At 37.0% G+C, this 22,814-nt stretch overlaps 1 protein-coding gene and 1 long non-coding RNA gene across 2 annotated transcripts in view; one reads left to right on the top strand and one right to left on the bottom strand.

The window, feature by feature from the left end:
- Window positions 1-7,361: 7,361 nt before the first annotated feature.
- LOC123240203 lies at window positions 7,362-16,857 on the bottom strand. The gene is made up of 3 exons (XR_006505765.1): window positions 16,728-16,857; window positions 7,793-7,870; window positions 7,362-7,401 (listed from the first exon to the last, which is right to left on the bottom strand). It is a non-coding gene; the product is annotated as an uncharacterized LOC123240203 (long non-coding RNA).
- A 197-nt stretch (window positions 16,858-17,054) lies between these two features.
- TM4SF1 (transmembrane 4 L six family member 1) overlaps window positions 17,055-22,814 on the top strand; it is an 82,062-nt gene continuing 76,302 nt past the window's right edge. Inside the window, exons 1-3 of the mRNA XM_044669469.1 lie at window positions 17,055-17,347; window positions 21,236-21,325; window positions 21,423-21,565. Of these exons, the coding sequence (XP_044525404.1) occupies window positions 17,171-17,347; window positions 21,236-21,325; window positions 21,423-21,565 (410 nt within the window). The 5' untranslated portion in view covers window positions 17,055-17,170. The remainder of the gene's footprint in view (window positions 17,348-21,235; window positions 21,326-21,422; window positions 21,566-22,814) is intronic.

The raw sequence follows: 22,814 nt of genomic DNA, 5'->3' as shown, positions 1-22,814 counted from the left end.
ACTTTAGTTCTGCTCTATCAATGCCCATCAGGGCTGTGACCACTGAGACTGAGGCTGGAAACAGCAAGATCACAACTGTTCACAATTGTCCACAGTAAGCTTTCATTACCACTTCAAAAATCTGTCAAATTGTGCTTTCTGGTGTTCTCTCTCTCTCTCTCTCTCTCTCTCTCTCTCTCTCTCTCTCTCTCTCTCTCTCTCTCTCTCCTTCATCTCTCCTCTATTTCTCTCAGTTTCTGTATCTCTTTGCCTTTGTGTCTGCCTCTCTCCCTGTTTTTGTCAGTCTGTCTATCATCTGTCTATCTGCCTCCGTCTTTCTTTTTCCCTTCCCTACTGCACCCCTGAAAACAAAGCCACCTACAGCCTGCATTTTTAGCTCATTCAATATCCCCTGGGAATTGACTTGATTGGGGTGAATCACACAGAGAAGGCCCTAGAAATCATTTAGCCTGAGAGTGGAGGCACCACAAGGCTAAAATGTAGCATTCACTCAGGAGATCTGAAATGATTATCTGGAGGTTTCCATTAGGTATAAGTACTCAAGTTTCCTTATGCTTTTTTGAAGAATGAGTCCCTACTTGTCTTGGAGGACACTTGAGTCCTAGGAACAAAGAAACAAATATAACTCAACCAGCTCTTTCATTTAGGAACCTGGTAGGTAGGGGAGAAAAGAGGAGCTTGTCTCTATGTTTAAATAAAAAGGGAGGGAATTTTAAAATTGAATGATTTGAAAATAACTATCACTCCTTTTCTCTGGAGAGTTTTCAAGTCCCAACTCCTTGGAACACTGTTTGGCTAAAGGTCATCTGGCACCAGGGTATGAGAAGGAAAAAATTTCATCCACACACTTCTTTGAACAATAGCCAGAGTAATGGTCAGTATGTGTAATAATAGTTTGTAAAATGCTATTGGGGTGAGGACTAGACCTATGATTTCCCTGGTATAGGAAAACTCCCTCTGCATACCATAGATAGTCACTTTCTTGAAAACTTAAGTCTTAGAGAATTGCTCAGAGCACTTAGGAGTTAAATGACTTGAGAAGGCTCATCAAGTCTTGAACTCAGATCTTCCAGTTTCTAGCACTTCCAATCCTGCACTAGCCTTATCCCTTTCTTCTACTCAGAAGGAAAGTCAACTGCTCTTCTTCAATCTCTAAACAGAAAGTCTTTCCTATTCCCTGAAGTCAGATGAAGACTTGACTTCTGTACTTTCACTTGTACTGATTCAGATCCTTTGCTGCCCTTCACATGGAATTCTTTCCTCCCTTTTTTATGTTCTAATTCCTCTTTCTCAATGTGTGACACTCTTTTAAACACACCAACTTTGGCTACGTCATCATTTAGAGTGCTGCATGTAAAGACAGGTAGAATTGGTCTGGAATAAATCTGCTAATTCACCCTGTGCTTGGTCAGGTATACAGCCCTATCTCAATGTCATGCATATAGTAGGTGCCTTATAAATGCTTGTCGAATTGAATTGAATTGAATTGAGACTTCATTGGTGTGTATGCAGATCTCAACCCATTCCCTATGAAATATACTTCTGAAAATCCTCCAGTGGGAATTGGGGTCCTTCCTCTAGATGTCTTGACTTTGTGCAAATAGCTACAGAACATGCAAGATGCCCACAAGTCATCCCTTGCTCTCACTACATTACTGACTTACTTCTTTCAGTCATAACTTCTTTGATATGTTCTTCTGATTAAAATTTGGATAAAAATTTCTTTTATTGTCACATCAGCTTCATTTCTTTACCTCTCCTACCCAGTGAGTCATTCCTTATAATAAAAAAGAAAGCAAAAACAAAATAGTTCAGCAAAATCAACCAACATATCTACTGAGTCTGACATGATCTGCAGTATTCTCTGACTTTAATAATCTCAGATTCTTGCAAAGGAGGGAAGTCCATTTTCTCATCTCTTCTTCAGGGCAAGATTGTGGTTGAATAGTTTTCTGGTATGAGTTGAGCTAGATATGACCTTTGAGGTCCCTTCCTATTCAGAAACTATATATTGACCTCTGAGATCCTTTTCAATTGCATAATCCTTTGACCTCTCCTATGACTCTAGTTTTCTGCCTGTGTTGTAATCACTGACTAGAGCCCCTTGTCCTACCTTGGGAAGTAGTGCAGATGCATTTCATCATAATCCCCAGCTGAAAATGACTTCAGAGACCATCCAGTTTAACCTCTTCATTTTATAGATGAAGAAACTGGGGTCCAATAAAATCAGATGGCATGGCCAGGAACACACAGAAAGTAAGTAGAAAGAACAAAATTTGAATCTAGGTTTTCTGATTCCAGAGCCACTGATACTTGCTGCTTTCAATTTATACAGTTGTCTGGATTAGCTTAATTATAACAGACCCCAAAAGAGTGTTTCCATACATAGACTCCATTTTAAATTTCCTGTGCCCTGATCTCTCTTTTAAAAAAAAGGTATTTCATTTTACCAATTGCATGTAATTACAATTTTCCACATATGTTTTCTGAAGTTATAAGATCCAAATTGTCTTCCTTCTTCTATTCCCTCTCACTTCCCAGAGCTGGCAAAGAATTCAGTCAGGGTTATTATACATGTATCATCATGCAAAACTTATTTCCATATTGTTCAGTGTTGTAAGAGAATAGTCATATAAAAGTAAAACCCCAAAATAAAAATAAGAATGAACTAATGTGAATAATAGTAGACTTTGATCTGCATGCTAACTCCAACAGTTTTTTCTCTAGATGTGGATCAGCATTCTTTGTCATAAATCCTTCAGAATTATTCTGGATTATTGTATTGCTGAGAGTAGCTGTCTTTCATATTTGGTTATTGTTTAATATTGCTGTTACTGTGTACAGTGTTCTCCTGGTTCTACTTATTTCTGTGCATCAGTTCATATAGGGCTTTCCAGATTTTTCTGAAATCATTCTGGTCATCATTTCTTATAGCACAGTAGTATCCCATCACTATTATATACCACAATTTGTTCAGCCATTTCCCAATTGATGGATATCCCCTAAATTTTCAATTCTTTAACACCACGAAAAGAGCTATCAATATTTTTGTTATTAGGTTCCCCCTCCCACTTTTATGATCTCTTTGAGATATAGACCAGTAGTGGTATTATAGGATCAAAGGGTAAGCACAGTTTTATAACCCTTTGGGTATAGTTTTAAATTGCTCTCCAGAATGATTGGATCAGTTCAAAACTCCTCCAACAATGTATCAGTGGTCCAGTTTTGCTACATTTCCTTCAACATCTATCACTTTCTTTTATTGTCATATTGTCCAATCTGATAGAGTGTTAGGGGAGGTACCTCAGAGTTGTTTTAATTTACATTTCTCTAATTAAGAGTGTTTTAGAACATTTTTTCATATGAATATTGATAACTTTGATTTCTTCATCTGAAAATTGCTTGTTCTTATCTTTTGACTATTTATCAAGTGGGCAATGACTTATAGTCTTATAAATTTGACTTGGATTCCTGTATGTTTGAGAAATTAGACCTTTATCAGAGAACTTTGTTATAAAATTCTCCCCCAGTTTGTTGTTTCCCTTCTAATCTTACTTAGTTACATTGGTTTTGTATTTACAAAAATGTTTTAATTTAATATAATCAAAATTATTCATTTTGCATCTTATGATGTTCTGATGTTCTCTTTCTCTTCTTTGGTCATAAATTCTTCCCTTCTCCATAGATCTGACAGGTAAAATATTCTCTGGACCACTAATTTGTACATCACCCTTTATGTCTTAATCATAAACACGTTTTGACCTTATCTTGGCATAGGGTGGCAGATATGGGTCTATACCAGTAGTGGTGAAGTATTGGCACATGTGCAGAGTTGGCACACTGGGAGCTGTGGCCCCCAGTAGTGAGATAGGCCCCAGTAAAATCACAGCCATAACCTAGAAGTAGTCAGACATGTAGCTTCACAACCACCCCCAGCATGAGAAAAACAAACTTTTCCCTATCACAAATACTAGATGTTCCTCCAAGAAATCACTGGTGCCAGAATTCTATAAGAAACTTGACCAGATGGTTACACATTGACATGTTGAATTATCACCTATAGAAAACTGTTCAGAACCACTGAGGTCATCTAAATCCATTGTTTCCATCTTGTAAATCATCACTAAACATTGTCCCTGCCAAACGGCTTACCTAATCCCTTAGTCCACATCAGTTTCCCTATAAATTGTGTACCCCAAATCATTAAACTTTGTCACTGCTCAATAAGAGATTTCTGTGTGTCTCTTTGTCAGTTTGGCCCCCCTGTAATCCCAGAGGCATTTTTCTCACCCTGGTTTGATGACTCCATTTTGTCATTATCACCGGAAAAATGGCACCCCCACTTGTGTCGTAAGTTCAGATCAGCATCTCACATAAACTTCTCAGGTAAGAAAAACTCTTCTCTTTCTGTTTGGTAGAATGGATTTTTAGGGGTCAAGAAGAGAATTTTATAGCCAGGAGTAAAACTATGGGATCTATAAAAATAGCTCCTCTATATACCAACATAGCCTTTAGACCAGGTCCCTTTAAGAGATCAGAGGGCTGAAAATCAGAGAGGAGATTTAAAGCTACCCATAAATAAGGCAGTTTTTTTCTCAGAAATGGCAAATTCATAATGACCAATTTTTTTCCTCAAACCCCCTACCCACCCACCCCAGAAATGACTGGCAACCCACTTTTTTTTTTTCAGCCAGAAAAACCAGTTCTGCTCACAGTTTTGGGGGAAAGATTCCATGTAGTAATAACCACAGAACACTTTAAAAAGTCTTAATGACGTTCAAAAAATTGCTAGGAGACATATTTGAAACTTTCCCCTTTCCACTGCTGCGCTTCAGTTTCTCAGAAGAAAAGTGTGTTTGTTTTAGGAAATCTATTGGAGCATGAAAAGTAATTTAGAGCTAAGATTTGTCAAATGTCAGCCTAACTTCTTATAAAACATTTACCCCTTTTCTGACTAACTCTTGAAATGTAAAAAGTCTGTTCAAATTAATCTCTTTTGCTGCTGCCCCGATATATAACCCAGGGAGCAAGAATTAGATAAATACGTTGACAATTCCAATTTTCTTATCTCCCAAGCATTCTTTTATTTTCTCTTCCTTCATTATTAATGAGTCTTCTTTTCCCCACAGAAATCTTTAGTAGTGCAGCTATGGTTTGTATGTTCTATGTTGTCAGAGTGTATGTCGCTCTATATGTTGTCTGTGTTATCAGTCTATTTTGTTTTGTTTTGTCTGTACTTGGGACATTTTCATTTTTGAGAAATCCCCTCTCTCTCCCTTTTCCATTTGTTCCAGAAGAATGGAGGAGACACATAGAGGCTGTTTGGGAAATTCAAAGAATTATGGATCTTGGAATCTCCTAAACTCTAAGATAATTTAATTGGTTACACATAAAGGACAAATATATAAATTTGTCAGACATCTCTTCTCTTCCCTCCTTGATGGCCATGAGGAGGAGGGAAGGGTAGAGATGAAAAACACAAGAAAGGGATACTTTGATTCCATAATTACAAAATGTCAACAGAGAACAAAAGCAAAAATATATGTTCAGCATTTTTACTTCTCCTTTTTTCTCGGGTGGGCCCTGGGGAAGGGAAGGACAAAAGATCAGAACAAAAAAAAGGGATGATTTGATCCCAAAAACTGAAATTCATTATAAAAAGTTAAATACTGAAGTATATGCTTTTGAAAATCACAAATGACTTTAGAATGTGATCTAAGGACCATTTATCCAGCTCCTACTCACAAAATAGTAACACTGAAGTTTGCAGCTCAAACTTTCCTAGCTAGTCAAAGCCATAAATCTAACTCAGTACTCACCTAAGAGTGAAAAAGCTTCTTTAAATAACTGTGAGTTCAACCTACCATTAATCATACTGATGATTAGTGAAAATTTAATTCAAAATTATTAACTTAATTAAAAATTATTAAAACAATACAATTGGCTTATATTTCAAAATTAGATCCTTTTAGATAGAGATTGGACCATGAGAAAATCATATGCCAAGAGCAAATCATCCATGCTACCCCCAGTTCAGCAGGAAGCAGTTTTGAGAAGCCAAAAAACACCACCTACTTTTCCCCAAACTCATGGCCTTTCTCTTAAAAAAACCAACTAAACTATCCATCATACTTTTCCCAAAACTCATGGCCCTTTCTCTAAAAAAAAAAAAACAACTAAGCTACCCATTAGAATATACACTTAAAAAAACAAAAAGGGAAGATTTGATCTCATAATTGTCCCATAATTTGATATGATTTTCAACTAGATTGATATATAACTTTAAAATTTTGCTAAGGATTTGAATAGGTACTAATGGTGTAGTGTAAATTCATTCATTGTGATAATTGGTTACCAGTTAAAAAATAGAATTTCAGCAAAATTTAAGAACTTATGGTGAAAAAAATTTTTATTGACTTGCAATGTGTAATGATTACATATTTGAATGATTATACTTACCAAAAATGCTTGTTAAACTGTAACAATTAAAAGAGCCAGTAATGGATGTTTCATAGAAGGGAGATAAAGAAGGTCTGTATGGTGAGTCTCTCTTCTAGCACTCCCCTGGGGCTGAATATACACTGGGAGACTTTAAGGGGGTGCCACCCTGAAACTGGGTGATCTGGATGATCATGCCTCCCCACAGAAGTCGGGAGCAAGGCTTCCCTATAAGAAGAGGTATGTGGTACCCCAATCTGATCCTGAATAAGGACGGGGTTCACTCAAACCTCCCCCGAGGTCAGTTAGTTTCACAGCAAGGGGTCTGGCTTCAAGATGGAGGCAGCCAGACCAAGCTGTGGTTCCCCTCTCCCTTGTCTCTCAGGCACTCTGGAACATTAACTGACTGATTAATGGCTTTTTATTTTTCTGAAATCAGGGAATGGGGAAAGGGGTGAAGGTGTGTGAGTGCCCTCTTCGCTATTCCTATGGGGTCTGTCTTGAACCACTCCCAAGCTTCTCCCCGCTTTTCCTTCTATTTCTATTTCTATTTCTTTGTTTCTAATCCTTTTCTTTATTTGTAAGTTTTGACTGAAAGGGATCTCTCAGCAAGACTAGGTAATGGAAGAAGGAGACTAAGAGATCGCTCCCAAAATGTAGTCCAAACTTAGCTGACTTGATGGTTGAAGTCTTGAATGGGTGAGATGCGATGGGATGGCTTTGACCAGGGAATCAGGGTTTCAGTTTCCAAAGAAAGATCCTCAGGAAGCCCTCAGGACTGGATTGGAGCTGGGATGTCCTCCTCTTCTCTCCTCACAGTCCTCTGCCGGACAACCTCTCTTCTCTCCTCCTCCTCAGGGAGATTCCCAGAATCCTCTCTGGTCTCAACTGTCAGCAACTGTCAATTGCCTTCTCTGGCTCCTTTTGTTTCATCACCCTTGCACAAATCTCATCCTTACAAAACTGAATTTGAGAATTGCAAAAAATGAGTATCAAGTATATGAGAATTTAATATCAACTTATTAAAAGATGAAATGTAATATGAAGATTTTGTATGATCTAAAATTTGGGTAGACACGAACATGTTAAATTGTTAATTTAAAACATATACTATTATGCAATAGGCAAAATATATTTACATTAGGGTTTCAAAATTTGGAAATATAAAAATGATATGTGCATTAAGAATTTGGTATATTAAAAATTGGAAATTTAACAGCATTGAACTTGATTAGGATACAAAAACTACTTTAAAAGTATGAGCAGTGTATAAGAAGAAATTCATGATCTAAGGATTAACATGCAATTTGTTAAAATGTAATTATGTATAAGAACAGAGTATGTAGACTGCTACCTGTAAAACACTGACTCAGACAGCTACAGTGACCACTCAAGTATGTACTTGCTTAAGAAACTTGTGCCAACTCAAGCTCTGTAAAGTGTAAAAATGAATAAGAAGTTAATATCAACTTTGTAACACCAATAATATTGTTCAAAAATGCAGATTTCCCTAATTTACCACAATTGGAATAAAAAAATTTAAAATTAAAAAGGGAGAAATCACAGGTATTTCTAATTTAAATGGTAAAAGAAGTAAAATATTGTAAAATATTTAAAAAGGAATTTATTTAAATTAAAAATTGGTTTAAATTAAACATTTCAGGTTTACTTGTGAAAATTAAAAAGAAATATAGAAAAAAAGAGATAGTTAATACAAAGAAAAATGGTTTAGAAATTTGCTAAAGTTTTCTAATTTTTCAAAAATTTCCAAAATTACCATTTCGTTAAATTTCAAAGTTAGAAAAGATGATACATGCTATACAAAAAGTTGGTTCAATTTAAGTGGTTATCTTTATTTCGAAAAATATTACGGAAGGCAAAAATTAACATCTATTGAATCTTAGTAAAAGGCTATTTGATTAAGTGAATTGAAATAAAAATGTAAAAATTAAAGATATTTTTAAAAGTTCAAATATTAATCTGTTATTGTGAAATGCAATTAAAGATTAATATGATTTAAAATATAAATTGTCAATGGGTAATTATGTGTAAAAATGAAGTATGTATACAGCTATACTGCAAAGAAAATTATTTTTCACCTGAATTGGATAAGGATAGACGTACAATTTAGATATGCAAACAGTACAAATGAATAATGCATTTGATTAGAAAAATCTGACCAGCCCAGAAATCATGTAGTACTTGGAATAAGACTATTTATTGTAAACAATTAAGTGTAATTACTTCTCCTCTGTTTGTTATAAGGGAAAAGAGGAGGCAAGGAGTAAAAAATCTAGTGCAAAAATATATACAACAAATTTTATATCAGAATATAATTGATGAAATGTAATGGATTATGTAAAAACATCTTGAGGTATCCATTTGAAAGTTCTGAAGTTTTAAATCACTGAAAGCAATTTAATTTCAAAGTTAAAACATGCACATTTTGCAAGCACAATAATCTAAATAGCAAAAGAGAATTAGAAAAACAAGGTTGCTAATAATAAAAAAAGATTTTTCCTAATTTCCCAAGCAACATATGAAATGAAGCCGAAATAAATCACAATCAGGACATCTTTTAGATAATATTGCAAAAGACTTAAAACTTCCTACAAACCTATTAACCCCTGCCTCATAGTAAATTGAAAAGCTAAGGTGTTAATTAGCAGCCTCATTGAATTTTGATATGGTATGGAAAATACAACTGCAACCTAAGCAGTGGCAAGTTTTGGATTTTTGACAAAATTGCTGTATATTGAGTGTTACCAAAATATGTACCTTATTCTATAAAAACTGAAAATATGGGGGCAGCTGGGTAGCTCAGTGGATTGAGAGCCAGTCCTAGAGACGGGAGGTCCTAGGTTCAAATCTGGCCTCAGCCACTTCCCAGCTGTGTGACCCTGGGCAAGTCACTTGACCCCCATTGCCTACCCTTACCAATCTTCCACCTATAAAGTCAATACACAGAAGTTAAGGGTTTAAAATAAAAAAAAATTTAAAAAAAAGCAAAAAAAAAAACCTGAAAATATGTGTTTAATTGTAAACAACTGTGTAGATGCAGTTTGTTAGAAATTGATCATGTTTACCTGAAATGATATATGATTTGTATTGTGAACCAAAAGTTTAAGGTAAATTGGTTATGACAATGCACAAAAAAAAGTTATGTTAGGATATTGTTGATTCTCTTCCAAGTCACTAACAAACTCCTGTTGCACCAGCCATCATTAATCAAGATAATGTTAGTGGAAATTTAACTCCCAACAAAATTGTTAACCTTTTTTACTGTATAAATTGGGAAGATTTGCCAGATAGCTTAAGCATTGTTAGTGAGTATTGAAACAGAAAAAAACTGGAACATTATTGGAAAGAAAAATTGGCTATCATGACCTGAGAAATGAAAAATTTTCATTGTATATGTAAATCTTGGAAATTTTTCAGCTCCAAGCTGCAACCGGTAAAATTTGCTGTTTAAGGTAAATGCTTTTGGAATTGCAACTAGTAGTAATTTTGAGTTTTGAATCAGGTCCCAATTCTTACCTGAAGTCAATCAGTGTTATAATCCTTTCCCTGCCTTTTCCTTTCAAAGTAAATTGGTATAATCAAAGCAAAGTCAAATGATAATTGAAGCCCCAGAAATTTGAATGTGTATAGCCATCAAATGTGTTCCACTACTTACTTAAGAGACTCCCCCACCCCCAAGTTTTTGTTTCAATTGGAGTTACAATGAATCTCTTGTAAATTAATTCATTTGTATATTCACTGAACATGAGTTGGAGTAGCCTATTTACAAACACAAACAAACAGCAAAAAAACAAACAAAAACAAAAACAAAAAAAAAAAACAGAATTAAAATGTGGGGGTCGAGGTTTTGTTTTTATTTACACAGGAAATAAATACCCACAGCAGAGAACCATTCAGGAATAAGCCGGATATGAAAAAATACAGATGATTGCTCCAAAGCCCCAAGTCACTAAAGCCCATGATTTGGAGACAAGCCAAAAGGACAGTTTGCATGGCAGAACAATCCCTGGAGGTGACAAGCCTCCCTAAATCTGATTAATCTTAACTATTAATCCCAGCCCAATTATTACTATTGTTGTGGTTCAGCTACTTTGAAAAATGTAACTTATGATGATGTACAGCCTTGTATCCTAATATTATGCATAATTATTTCTGTATCAAACGTAAGTTTTCAAAGTGTATTTCCCCTTCTACTAGCTCAAATCTCCCCTCACCCTTGTTTCACTGGAAGATAGTACAGCATAATAGATCCACACTTAGCAAGACTTAACACAAACATCTTACACCAAACATTTATTGCAGATTTGATTAGGAAGAAAAGATACATGCCAAACCCTAGTATGTTACCCCATAACAGAATACAATCCATAGCAGCATAAAAGCATGGACACTTGGAAATTAAAGAAATTTGACTCATAAGGAAAGATGTTAATATTTACTTGACTTATTGAACAAAGAATTGGATGCTAACAGAATCAGGTGTAATAAGAGTAGCTCTCCTAAGCTGTGATAGGTGATGCTTGTCATAAAGGCAAAAGGACCTCGAGTCTCAATGAAGTCCATAGCAAGCCTGACAATCCAACTAAGGCTATGTAAAAAGTTCAAAGGAAATGCCTCATGAGGGAGGCAGTCTTAGTAACCCTAGGATTAGACCACCTGATTTGAGGCCAAAAAAGACCACTGAGTAAAAGTCATCTTAGCTTCTATCCTAAAGCAGTGGAGAAATGTCTGCCTATGACAAAACACTAAGGACAACACACACAGCATATTCCGAGACACACTCTGAAAAAAAGGCCCTAGTAAAAAATGAAATTTCAAAAGCTCCATTTCCAAGTAAATAGAACTTTAGCAAAATAGACTTTAGCTTTCTAGCCTTACATAATTCATACAAATCAGACACTCACTTACCTTGCTTTCTTTTGTTTAATTTAAATGAAAAAGTAGCAGATATAGCCCCCAGTAGTGAGAATAGGTCCCAGTAAAATCACAGCCATAACCTAGAAGTAGTCAGACATGCAGTTTTCCTCCCCCAATACGAGAAAAACTTTTCCCTATCACCAGATGTTCCTCCAAGAAATCACCGGTGCCAGAATTCTATGACAAAATTGACCAGATGGTTACACATTGACATATTGAATTATCACCTATAGAAAACTCTGTTCAGAACCACTGAGGTCATCTAAATCCATTGTCTCCATCTTGTAAATCATTACTAAACATTGTCCCTGCAAATCAATTTCCCTATAAATTGTGTACCCCAAATCATTAAACTTTGTCATTGCTCAGTAAGAGATTTCTGTGTGTCTCTCTGTCAGTTTGGCCCTCCTGTAATCCCAGAGTCATTTTTCTCACCCTGGTTTGATGCCCCACAAATGTTTGTCATCATCACCTGATAGTTCCCCCCTCTTCCCAGTGCCCAGGGACAATTTTTGAATACTCCGCCCCTCTGTCCAGCTGCCCAAAGTGAGTATTTCCTCCCTCCATTCTTTGGGGTAATGCAGGGGGCTCAAAGGCAACTTGAAATTGCAGTCTGAGTAAGTCAACTTAAAAACCTTTGCCAATGCTGCTCTATACCTAGTTTCTACCATACTGTTTTCCACTTTTCTGAGATTTTTGTCAGAGTGAGTTCTTATCCCAAAAGCTAGACTCTGAGTTTTTAACACACTAGTTTGCTAAGGTCATTTACCCCTGGAGATTGTATTTCTAATCTATTCCATTGATTCATCATTCCATTTCTTAGCCAGTACCATATATTATTGGGATTAATTGTTCTTCAAATGTTTGATAGAATTCAATCATGAATCCATCTGGCACTGGGGTTTTTTTTCAGAGGTAGTTCATTGGTGGCTTGCACAATTTCTTTTTCTGAGATAAGACTATTTAAATATCCTATTTCCTCTTTTGTTAATCTGAGCTTTATATTTTTGTAAATATTCATCAGTTTTACTTAGATTGTCAGATTTATTGGTATATGATTGGGTGAAATAGTTCCTAATGATGGCTTTAATTTTCTCTTTGTTGTTAGTAAATATGATCTTTTTCATTTTTGATGCTTGACTTTCTTCTTTCCTTTTTTTGATTAATCAATGTACTATATTTTATTTATATTTTTCATAAAATCAACTTCTAATCTTATTTATTAATTAAATGGTTCTTTTGCTTTCAATTTTACTAATTTATCCTTTGATTTTTAGGACTTCCAATTTTAGTCTTTAATTGGGAATTTTTAATTTGTTCTTTTTCTAGTTTTTTTTTTTCATTGTAGGCTAAATTCATCTGTTTTTCTCTATTTTATTGATGTAAGCCTTTAGAGATATAAATTTCCCCAAGTACTACTTTGGCTGAATCCCATAAATTTAGATATATTATCTCCTCATTGTCATTCTCTTTAATGAAATTATTGATTGTTTCTATAATTTGTTCTTTGACCATCCTCTTTTTCAAAGAATTAAGATTAGTTTCCAATTAATATTTTATTTTTCTTCCTATAGACCTTTAATATTTTAATTTTATTGCATTATGATCTGAAAAGTATACATTTATTATTACTGCTTTTCTTCATTTGGTTGTGAAGCTTTTATGTTCTAATACATGGTCTATTTTTATGTAGGTGCCATATACTGCTGAAAAAAAGATATATTCATTCTGTTCCCATTTAGTTTTCTCCCAAGATCTATTAAATCTAACTTTTCCAAAATTTCATCCACTTCCTTAACTTCCTTCTTGTTTATCTTTTGGTTTGATTTACCTAGACCAGAGAGGAGAAAGTTGAGGTCTGTCCCACACTAGTATAGTTTTATTGTCTTTTTCTTCCTGAAGCTCATTTAATCTCCTTTTCTTCACTGGATTTTTGAACTTCTTTTTCCATTTGACCAATTTTGCTTTGCATTGCCTTCATTTCTCTTCCTCATTTTTCCTGAATTCCCTTTTTACACTCTTTCCCATGAACTTGTTCCAAAGTGATGCCATGTTACTCAGACATCAACCAAGCAATTCCTTCCTTGAGCTTACCATGACATAACAATAATTTTCATATGATCTCCATTGGGAAAAGCTCCATAATTGACTTTGTGAACTCAGCAAATACATAAGATGTTAGGCTTAGAAAGCTACCTTTGAAAAGCTCATGTCCTCCTCAAAAATTTTAAACTTAAGCTAACATGCATTCACTGGCATTTTACTTATTGGGAACTAAATCTGGTCTTTTGATTCTTGGATTGGCATTTTCTAGAGGGGACATATTACATATTCATACTCTCTTGCCTACTCCACTCTGTGACTAATTTTACATATTCAAAAAATGACTAGTCAAGGTATAATCCTAACTAGAGTTAGGAACCAAAACTGAGACCATGGAACAGAGTAAACTGAACTGGTCAACCTGGAACTCAACACTTTGAATCTGATTTTTTTTTCATTACCTAAACTACTGAATCAACCAGTATAAAATATAGCTACTTCTATACAACAGCAGATCCTTTTGGTTAAATAAACACAAAATGAATTTTGGGGAAATGGTTATTCCAGGACAAACCATCTTTAAAAAGTTCCATTCTACATTTAATATGCTTCCTTTTCCCCTGATTTCTTTTTGATTTTGAGGTCATGGAACCATGTTGGAGTAAGAATATATTAGTGGAACTTCAGATAATCTGTGTCTTTTGAGCTGTTTAAAGGCATGAGGAAAGATAGGACAAAAGTTTAAAGAAAATATAAAATTTTATCCACACACGAGAGGTATTACTAGAACAGGGCAATAAGGATGGTCCTCTAAGAAAACCAAATTCAGAGAGCTCTTAATTTAGAAGACATTGATAGCACTTGCAGCTTTTTGTTAGTTTAAAAAAGAGAATAGTTAAAATAAGAAGATGTCAAATGGCAGGTTGGGTAAACTATGCTCCTGCCTCATCTTATTCTCCCCTACATCCTTCCACTACTGAGCAATATCCCACCATCTCCTACCCCTACTTTACCAAATGAGGGCTGTACTGTGATATTTTCCCCTTACACAAAAACTCTTGGTTACAGCTCTGCCGTCCTTTGGTAACAGATGCCCTTACCTGACATGTTATACAGATTGAACTATTGAAACAAGTCCCTATTAGCAATTCTTCAATATGAAAACCTGATTTGTACAAGAGACATTCAAGGTAATTATTGATATTTTGTGATAAACTTCCTTTAAATAACTCTAATGCCTGGATGGATCTGCCATTTTGTTGATGTAAGTATTCTCTCCAGTAGTATCTAGGATCATAGAGCTGAAAGGAACCTTATTTCATTCAAGACTTAGCGGGTAAGATGACTTGCTCACCGGCTCATGGGTAAAGAGAAAAACTAGCATTATTCCAGATCATCTGACTCCAAAACCAGATTTCCTTCTTGGATTACTGCTTGTAACCGCTGCTCTCAACATCTCTCTCCATTCTCTTCTCAGTGACCTTCAACTTCAGTATTTTGGAATCATGGGAAATAGTGGAGAGAAAGCTAGATTAGTAAGTAAAGGACTTGGGTTTGAAATCCTGTCTCTGCTACTGACTATCTTGGGCCACCTCTGTCCCTCAGTTGCTCCTCTGTAAATTAAAAGGGGTTGGATTAAAAGGTCTCTATGAAATCACATGCTGGTAAAGGTTTAATAACCAGGAAAAAAATTTTAAACGTGACACACATTTTAATCTGTACTATTAACATTTTCTTTGTCATTTTCTTAATTTTAGAGAATAAAAAACCACAACAAACAAAACCCTGCATTTCCTAATTGTAAATGGCCAAACCAAAAGTAGGAACCAGCTCTAGCCCACTCCTGTCAGTCAGTTACTGAATTTTTTTTTAATTTTTACCTTCTTTCTTAGTATCAATTCTAAGACAGAAGAGGAGTAAGAAATAGGCATTTGGGGTTCATTGACTTTTACAGGGTCACGGAGCTAGGAAGTATCTGAGGTTATATTTCAACCCAAGTCCTTTCCAATTTCAGACCTAGCTCTTTATCCACCTGTGCTACCTAGCTGACCCTAGTTAATGAGTGTTTTATTAAACACCTACTACATTCTAGGTGCTATGCTAAGTACCTGAGATAGAAAGAAAGACGAAAGGCAAGGAACTCATAGTCTAATGGAGATAACAGGCAAACAAAAATCCCAAACAAGCTCTATATAAGATAAATAAGAAGTGATTAACAGAGAGAAGGAGCTAGAATTAAGAGGTGTTGGGAAAGATACTGGAGAAGGGGGATTTTAGCTGGGACTTTAAGGAAGATGGAGCAAGATTTGAGTGAGGAGGGAAAGCATTCTAGGCATGGACAACAGTGTCTCAGTGGTCCCTTGAAGCTTTAGATCCATTCTCCTATGCTTGCTAATGAAACAATATTGATAAAAAAAAAAAAAAAAAAAGGAAGGGGTCTGTTTTAGGGAGAAGCTCTGAATTTTTAAAAGTATTTCATTAACTTCCAAGAATACCTTTAAATAACACTTCATGGGGGCAGCTAGATGGCTGAATGGATTGAGAACCAGACCTAGAGATGAGGAGTCCTAAGTTCAATTCTGGTCTCAGATACTTCCTAGCTGAGTGATTCTTGGCAAGAAACTTAACCCTCCTTGTCTAACTTTTCTTTACCTCTCTTGTGCCTTGGGATTAATACACAGTATTAAGATTAAGGTTTTTAAAAAATAAAAATAAAAAAACTTCCTTTAAATAATTTGGATAATAAGCATAATACAATGGAAAAGAGCAATAACTCTGAAGCCAGAGGACATTGGTTCAGATCCTGTAGCCTCTGCCTACTTCTTGTGTGACTTTGAGTAAATTACTGCTTTGGCCTCAGTTTTGTCATCTATAAAATGGGGTGGTGATCTTTGAGGCCATTGAGCTCCCTTGTGGCCCTAATTCTATGATCCTATTAACTTTAAATAACCCTTAAAGACTCTGGCAAGATGATTTTATGTGGCCCATTTCTGAAGCACAACTCTTGCTTACAGAAAGGTCCTCTCAGCACCCTGGTTAGAAGTGTAGTAGGGTAAGCTTCATGTTACACGAAAATAATAATAGGTGAGGAAATAGCCACAGAGAGCTCAATTGACTTTTTTTGGGCTACAAATAAAGTCCGAGCTAAAAAAGAGAGCACAAAAGCTCCCCCAAATTGGAAAATCCCCAGAAAGCAATAAGGAACTTGATACAACGGAAGGCAGTTTGGTTGTCTTTCGGAGTGTTTTCCTTTGTAAATCCCATGCCAGTTTGAAGTGGCTAAGGGCTTTTCTCACACACATACATACCCCTTCTGTTTCCAGTAAGATCTTTCTTTACAAGGTCCCATGTTTGAACTCATTGTGGAAGATCCATCATATTCTCTTGCTGTTTTTCGGCATGACAGCGTCCAAGTCCTGAAGCGAGCTCCCTCTCTCATCCCCGCCCCTAGTTCCGTTTGTCTACTAAACTGATTTCAGGTGTAGGCCGGCCACTGCCATCTCCCCTTCCTCCTCCTCCTCCTCCTCTTCCTCCCCCCCCCCTCCTCCTCCTCCTGCTCCGGTGGAAGCTGCGAGCGGGACCAAGGAAAGCATGAAACCTTCACCCACTCAGTGACTAAGAATTGTGCGTAAATTTAAGAACTTTTGCAGACCTGGACTGTGAGCCTTTTATTTCCCTCATCCTCAGGCAGTCACCCACTCTTCTGATTTGGCGGGGAGCTCCAGGCTGGACGCCAGACCCAGCAGGCGGTATGTGCTACACCAAATGTGCCGAGTTCATCGGGACCATCTTAATGTCCCTCTCCTTAACGTGTGTCACCCTCAACATTCTCGCGTTTTTTCCCGATTGGGATCCAAAGTATCTCACTGAAGGCCAGCTGACTGTCTTCGTCCATTGGTTGCCGGGAATTGTAGGAGGCGGGCTGATGGTAAGTAGAACTGAGTTCCAATTGGCTACTTTTCTCTCCACCTCTCTTTGGAGGCGATATTTCCAAAAGCCTCGGTTTTCAGGCCAAGTTGTTATTCTAGAGTTCCTCTCAAAAACTCCTTTCAGAAAGAAAATTCTTAAAAAAAGATGCTAAGAAGCGCATCGTGTGGGATCCAGGCAAGTGGCATTCGTGAGGTGTCCATTTACACCCTTGGCTAGCCTGCCCTTCCGGATCTCGCGCGTTTCCTGGAAATTAACCAAAGAGTCGAAAGTGGCTTGACTTTCAGGGCTAGGAAATAGGAATGTGGTCCTATAATCAGATTGCTGGCGATCCAGAGTTTCCCGGACCTGACCGCATTTAACTTTTAGCCTGAGGACGTGTGAGGGAGGAGGTTTGACTAGTCCTCCTGGCCAAATTTTTCCCGGGATCCTCAGGGCAGGGTAAAGGAAATAGAAGAAAATAAGAGAGAACAAAATGGGGATTGGGAGGACTGAGAAAGCTGGTGACTTTCAAGGCAAGGTTTCTCGATTATGGATTCTGTCTTATAGAGAGTCTGAGGGATTAGGCAAACTTTTCACATACACAATGACAAATTAATGATTTACATTGCAACCCAATGGATCTGGTTTACCTCATCGAATCTAGACATCGTTCTCTATAGGATGATAAATCAACCGGTCAATATGTAACCATCTAACCCAGGTTCCCAGAGAATGCTTGCTTCAGTAAGCTTTGTAAGAACATCCAGCAAGGCACAATGTGGAGGGAGCTGAAACCTCAGGGGAGACATGGGCTACGGCTCTGACTTTAGCTGAGCTATGGCTTCAGTGTTTCTGAGGGTCTGCTTTCTCCACAGCTTTGCTGAATGGAGTTAGGCTAGTTCTGTACCTTGTATCCCAGTGTCAGTAAACTGACTTCGGTTTGATCTGTTAAAGGCTGAGAGATATAATTATGGGCTATATTGCCTTGAATTTTATAAAAGCCTTGAATTGTGGAGCTTCAGGATAAGTTAATGAGGACGGATATGCCTGGAGAAAGGTCTAGAAGAACCCCACAGGCAGCGCTGGATCTTAGATCAGTGTCTGGAGCCAAGCTTGGTTGTCTATGTATTTTGCATTTTTTAAAATTAATTGGATGGTGATGGAATGCTACCTCGGGGAAACTCAAGTGTTGGCTTGATCCCTGCCTTAGACTCAACTTAGGTTTAAAACTTTAAAAACATACTTTGAATGGACATTAAAAAATTAATTTCTCAAAGCAATGTGACCTTATAAACATATAAGGTTATTGATTATTGATCAGGCAAAACATTCATTCATTCATTCATTTATTTAACAACCTGAACCTTCCATCTTAGATTCACTGTGCATTTGGTTCCAAAGCAGAAGTGCGGTAAGGGCTAGGCAATGGGGGTCAAGAGCCTTGCCCAGCGTAACAGCTAGGAAGTGTCTGAGGTTGGATTTGAACCCAAGACTTTCCATTCCCAGGATTGGTTCTCTAAATACTGAACCACTTGGCTACCCCCAAAGAATATATATACATACATATATACATACATACATACATATACATACACACACATACATACATATATATTTGCTTGTTTATTATATTATATATATTATGTATACATATATAATTTAAAAAAATATTTCATTCTAATAAGTTGTCCACACTGGAAAGAATCTTGAATTTGATGTCAGAGGAGTTGAGTTCAAATTTGTATCCTTAAGCAAGCCATTTAACTTCCTTAGAGCTCAGTTTTCTTGAGTATGAAAAGAACAGGTGAGTTTGGGGGCCTCCTTTCAGCTGGAGACCTATGATTCTGAGAGCTGGCAAAATTAACTTTAAATTTAAATTGCCTCTTTTGCTCTATGCCTTATATTTCAGTACCTGTGTACTTGTCTTCCTCCCTACACATACACTCCTTCAGGGAGGACAGTTTTGTTTCCCCTTTCCTGATCCTTCCCAGCTGTTCCCATCTTCTCCTCTGAAAATTCCTTCCATCTACTCAGTACAAGTCTTGCATGGACCTAATTATTTACATGCCATTTCCCCCACTTGAATGGGAGTTCTTTGAAGGCAGGAACTTTTTACCTTTATATCTTTAGCATTTAGGGCAATACCTCGTACACAGTAAGCTCTTGATAAATGATTGTTGATGATAGATTCTTTTTATTCTCCTTGCCTGGCACATAGAAGGGTAACTTAATATATGTGAATTATTTTACTGATGATTTATTTTTACAACAATCATTTCTTCATTTTCTTTCAGCCCTTCCCACTTAGAACCCCCCCTTCCCCTTGTAGCAAAGAAAAATGGTTTGTCTAATTATTGATGTAGCAATTGGTTCTAAAAAACAGATATCTCCCACTTTTCATTATGAGGAAGTAGTGGGTTTCATTCTCTGTTCTCTAGAAATACGGACTGAATAAATACTCGCTAGATAGATGTGAAGGAATGAAATTGGCTTCATAACAGTTTTTTTAGGTGATCCATTGATCCCCTAAATATTACCTAGATCGGTGATTCCCAAAGTGGGCACTACCGCCCCCTGGTAGGTACTGCAGTGATCCACGGAGCCGGTGATGGCCATACCTTTTTTGTATTACATTCTATTCTGAGTTCAATAAATAGTTTCATAATTTCCAGGGGGCGCCAAGTAATATTTTTTCTGGAAAGGGGGTGGTAGGCCAAAAAAAGTTTTGGAACCACTGACCTAGATCATGGTCAGGGATAGGACCTAGACCTATGATTTCATTAGCGTGAGGAACTTCAAAGTCAGAAAACTCCCTTTACTAGATAAAGATTAGCACCTTCTCTGCAATTTATAATCTTTTAGAAGAAAAATGATTTGTACATCTTTTAAGTACTATAATACTGAGTTATTATCAAGAGAAGTCAGGAGATCATTTAAGAGAATGATGAGAATGATCTGACACAAGTTATAGTCGGAGAAACCTAGAGCATTTAGAAGTGAAGGGATTTGCCCAGGGTCACACAGTCACATATCTATATCAGAGGTAGAATTTGAACTAAAGTCTTCTTGCCTTTGAAGCTGGTTCTCTATTCACTAATCGCACTGACCCTTGAGAGTGCCAAACTGGGAACCTCCAAATCAAAACGATATTTTTTTCCAAATGGACAGTTACTCATAGTCATCATAGAGAATTGATAATAGAACTCTATGCTCAGCCTAGGACCTCATTGGTGAAGCCGTGGCACGCATGCACAGCTGGCACTCGGGGAGCTGCTCTGTTCCCTCCCTTCCCAATGCTTCAGTACATTTTTTTGCATGTTTCATCCCTCTGTCCATCTGCTCAAAACAAGCACTTTCTCCTTCAACCCTTTCCAGTAATAGGAGGGGGGCTCACAGACAACTTGAATTTGCCCTCTGGGGACTCAAACTGGGAAAAGGTTCACCAACCCTGGTCTAGGATGTTTTAATTATTTAGCAAAAACTTTGTTGGAAATTTTATAATGTGTGAGATGCTTCCTCAAATCAGAGAGCAGAGCAGGAGTTCTGTACTCACCCATGGCTAGTTTTTTATTTCACAACTTTGGGGTTTGACATCCTGTCCAGTTCTCACCTACTCTATTCTCTCTCCCAAAGCAGAGTGCCTTGTGCCATTTTAGCCATTTTGAAATGAATTTGCTCTACAGAGTTTTTCCTTTTCAGAGTTTTACAAAATTGTCTGAGATCATTTGAGGTCCCCCTCACCCCAGCAAGTCCCCAGACCAAAGCTGGGCAACTTTGACTCTCCCTGGCTATTAGCAATTACAGCCTTTAGGAAAAGAGAATAAATGTTCCTTGTATGGCATTTAAATGAACCAACATGAGGCCTTGTGAGAAGAATTAATATCTGATTGGCTTCTTTCCTTATTAGGTATTCTTACCTTCCCTTTACTTTGTTGCAATGGAAGGAAAAGACTGTTGTGGATGCTTCGGCTATAAGGATTGTGGGAGAAGATGTGTGGTAGGTATTCTCTTCCTGACTCCCAGATCCAAAATGTAATTTTTCCAGACCTGCTGACAAGCCATGGATCACTTACAAGCTTACATTCCTTCCCTAGATGCTCACCTCAGTGGTGCCGGCTGCTATTGGACTTTTGGGAGCTTTTTACTGTATCATTATATCGGTTCTTAGCATACTGAAAGGTCCAAAATGTCTTGATGTGAGTGGCGAATGGAACTACCCCTTTGCCACTGTCAGAAGGTATGTCATATTTTACTTGGCAAAGCCCTCTTATCCGTATGCATGGAGAGAAACGAATTTTTTAGCAACCTGGCATCAAGAGCTGAGAGGGACCCTGGAGGTCATCTCATCCAGCCCCCTCATTTTACAAAGCAGGAAAATGAGATACGGCGAGATTAGGTGATTTGCCCAGAGTCAAACAGAGTGAGTTGAAGAAATAGGAATTTGAACTAGATCCTCTGAATACGGGGCCAGCGTGCTTCCCATCTAATCATTCTGCCTGACCGAGGGGACTGAATAGCAAAGATTTCCTGATTAAATGAAAGCCTATTTCACCATATTGACAGGAAATGTTATTAGTTATTGTTACTAGTTACTAGAAAATGTGACTAGTTATTACATGAATTTAGTTATATTACAGGTCAAGATCAAAACAAAACAGCCACAGAGGGAATAAATTTAAGATAAACAAGGTTTCGCTAAAGTCTTCATGTAATTTACTGCATAAAGGTTTTTGGGACATTTTGTATATCTTTGTGTATATACACATGTGTGAATATACATATGTGCAACACACATACATATTAGACATATTCATATAGAATACTATTATATGTGTATATTACGTATATGCTATATGCATACACATGTATGCATTTATATAAATATATAGCATAGCTGATCTATTTTACATTTAGTGTGTAATGTATATATATTAAATTATAAGATAATTTCTGGTCCCAGTGGCAGTGCAATGAAGGAGTTCTTACTGTTATATTTAACATCCACATCTTGTCAGGGACACAGCATGATACAGAAGAAGGAGCAGTGGACCTAGAGTCCAGAGACTAGAGTTCAAATGTCAGCTATAATATTTAAGAGCCGTATGTTTTTGAACAAGTAACTTAGCCTCTTTCCGCTCTGTTTCTTCATCTGCAAAATAAGGAACAATAATCCAGATGAGTATATGTCTAACTGGACCTTCATGATGAAAGTGATCTGAAAACCTTCAAGTACTCTATATCTCAGTTATTCTCCCTCTCTCTTTCTCTCTCTCTCTCATTTTCTCTCTCCCTCTCTCCCTCTCCCTTCTTTCCTTCTCTCTCTCCCTCCTTTCCTTCTCTCATTCTCTCTCTCCCTCTCTCTCCCTCTCTCTCCCTCTCCTTCCTTTCCTTCTCTCTCTCCCTCTCCCTCCTTTCCTTCTCTCTCTCTCTCTCTCTCTCTCTCTCTCTCTCTCTCTCTCTCATTTTCTCTCTCCCTCTCTCCCTCT

Source organism: Gracilinanus agilis, chromosome 3 (genome assembly GCF_016433145.1).
Source record: "Gracilinanus agilis isolate LMUSP501 chromosome 3, AgileGrace, whole genome shotgun sequence".
NCBI classification, from domain to species: Eukaryota; Metazoa; Chordata; class Mammalia; order Didelphimorphia; family Didelphidae; genus Gracilinanus; species Gracilinanus agilis.
Note: the sequence above shows the minus strand (reverse complement) of the source record. Positions and strands in the feature narration are given on the sequence as shown.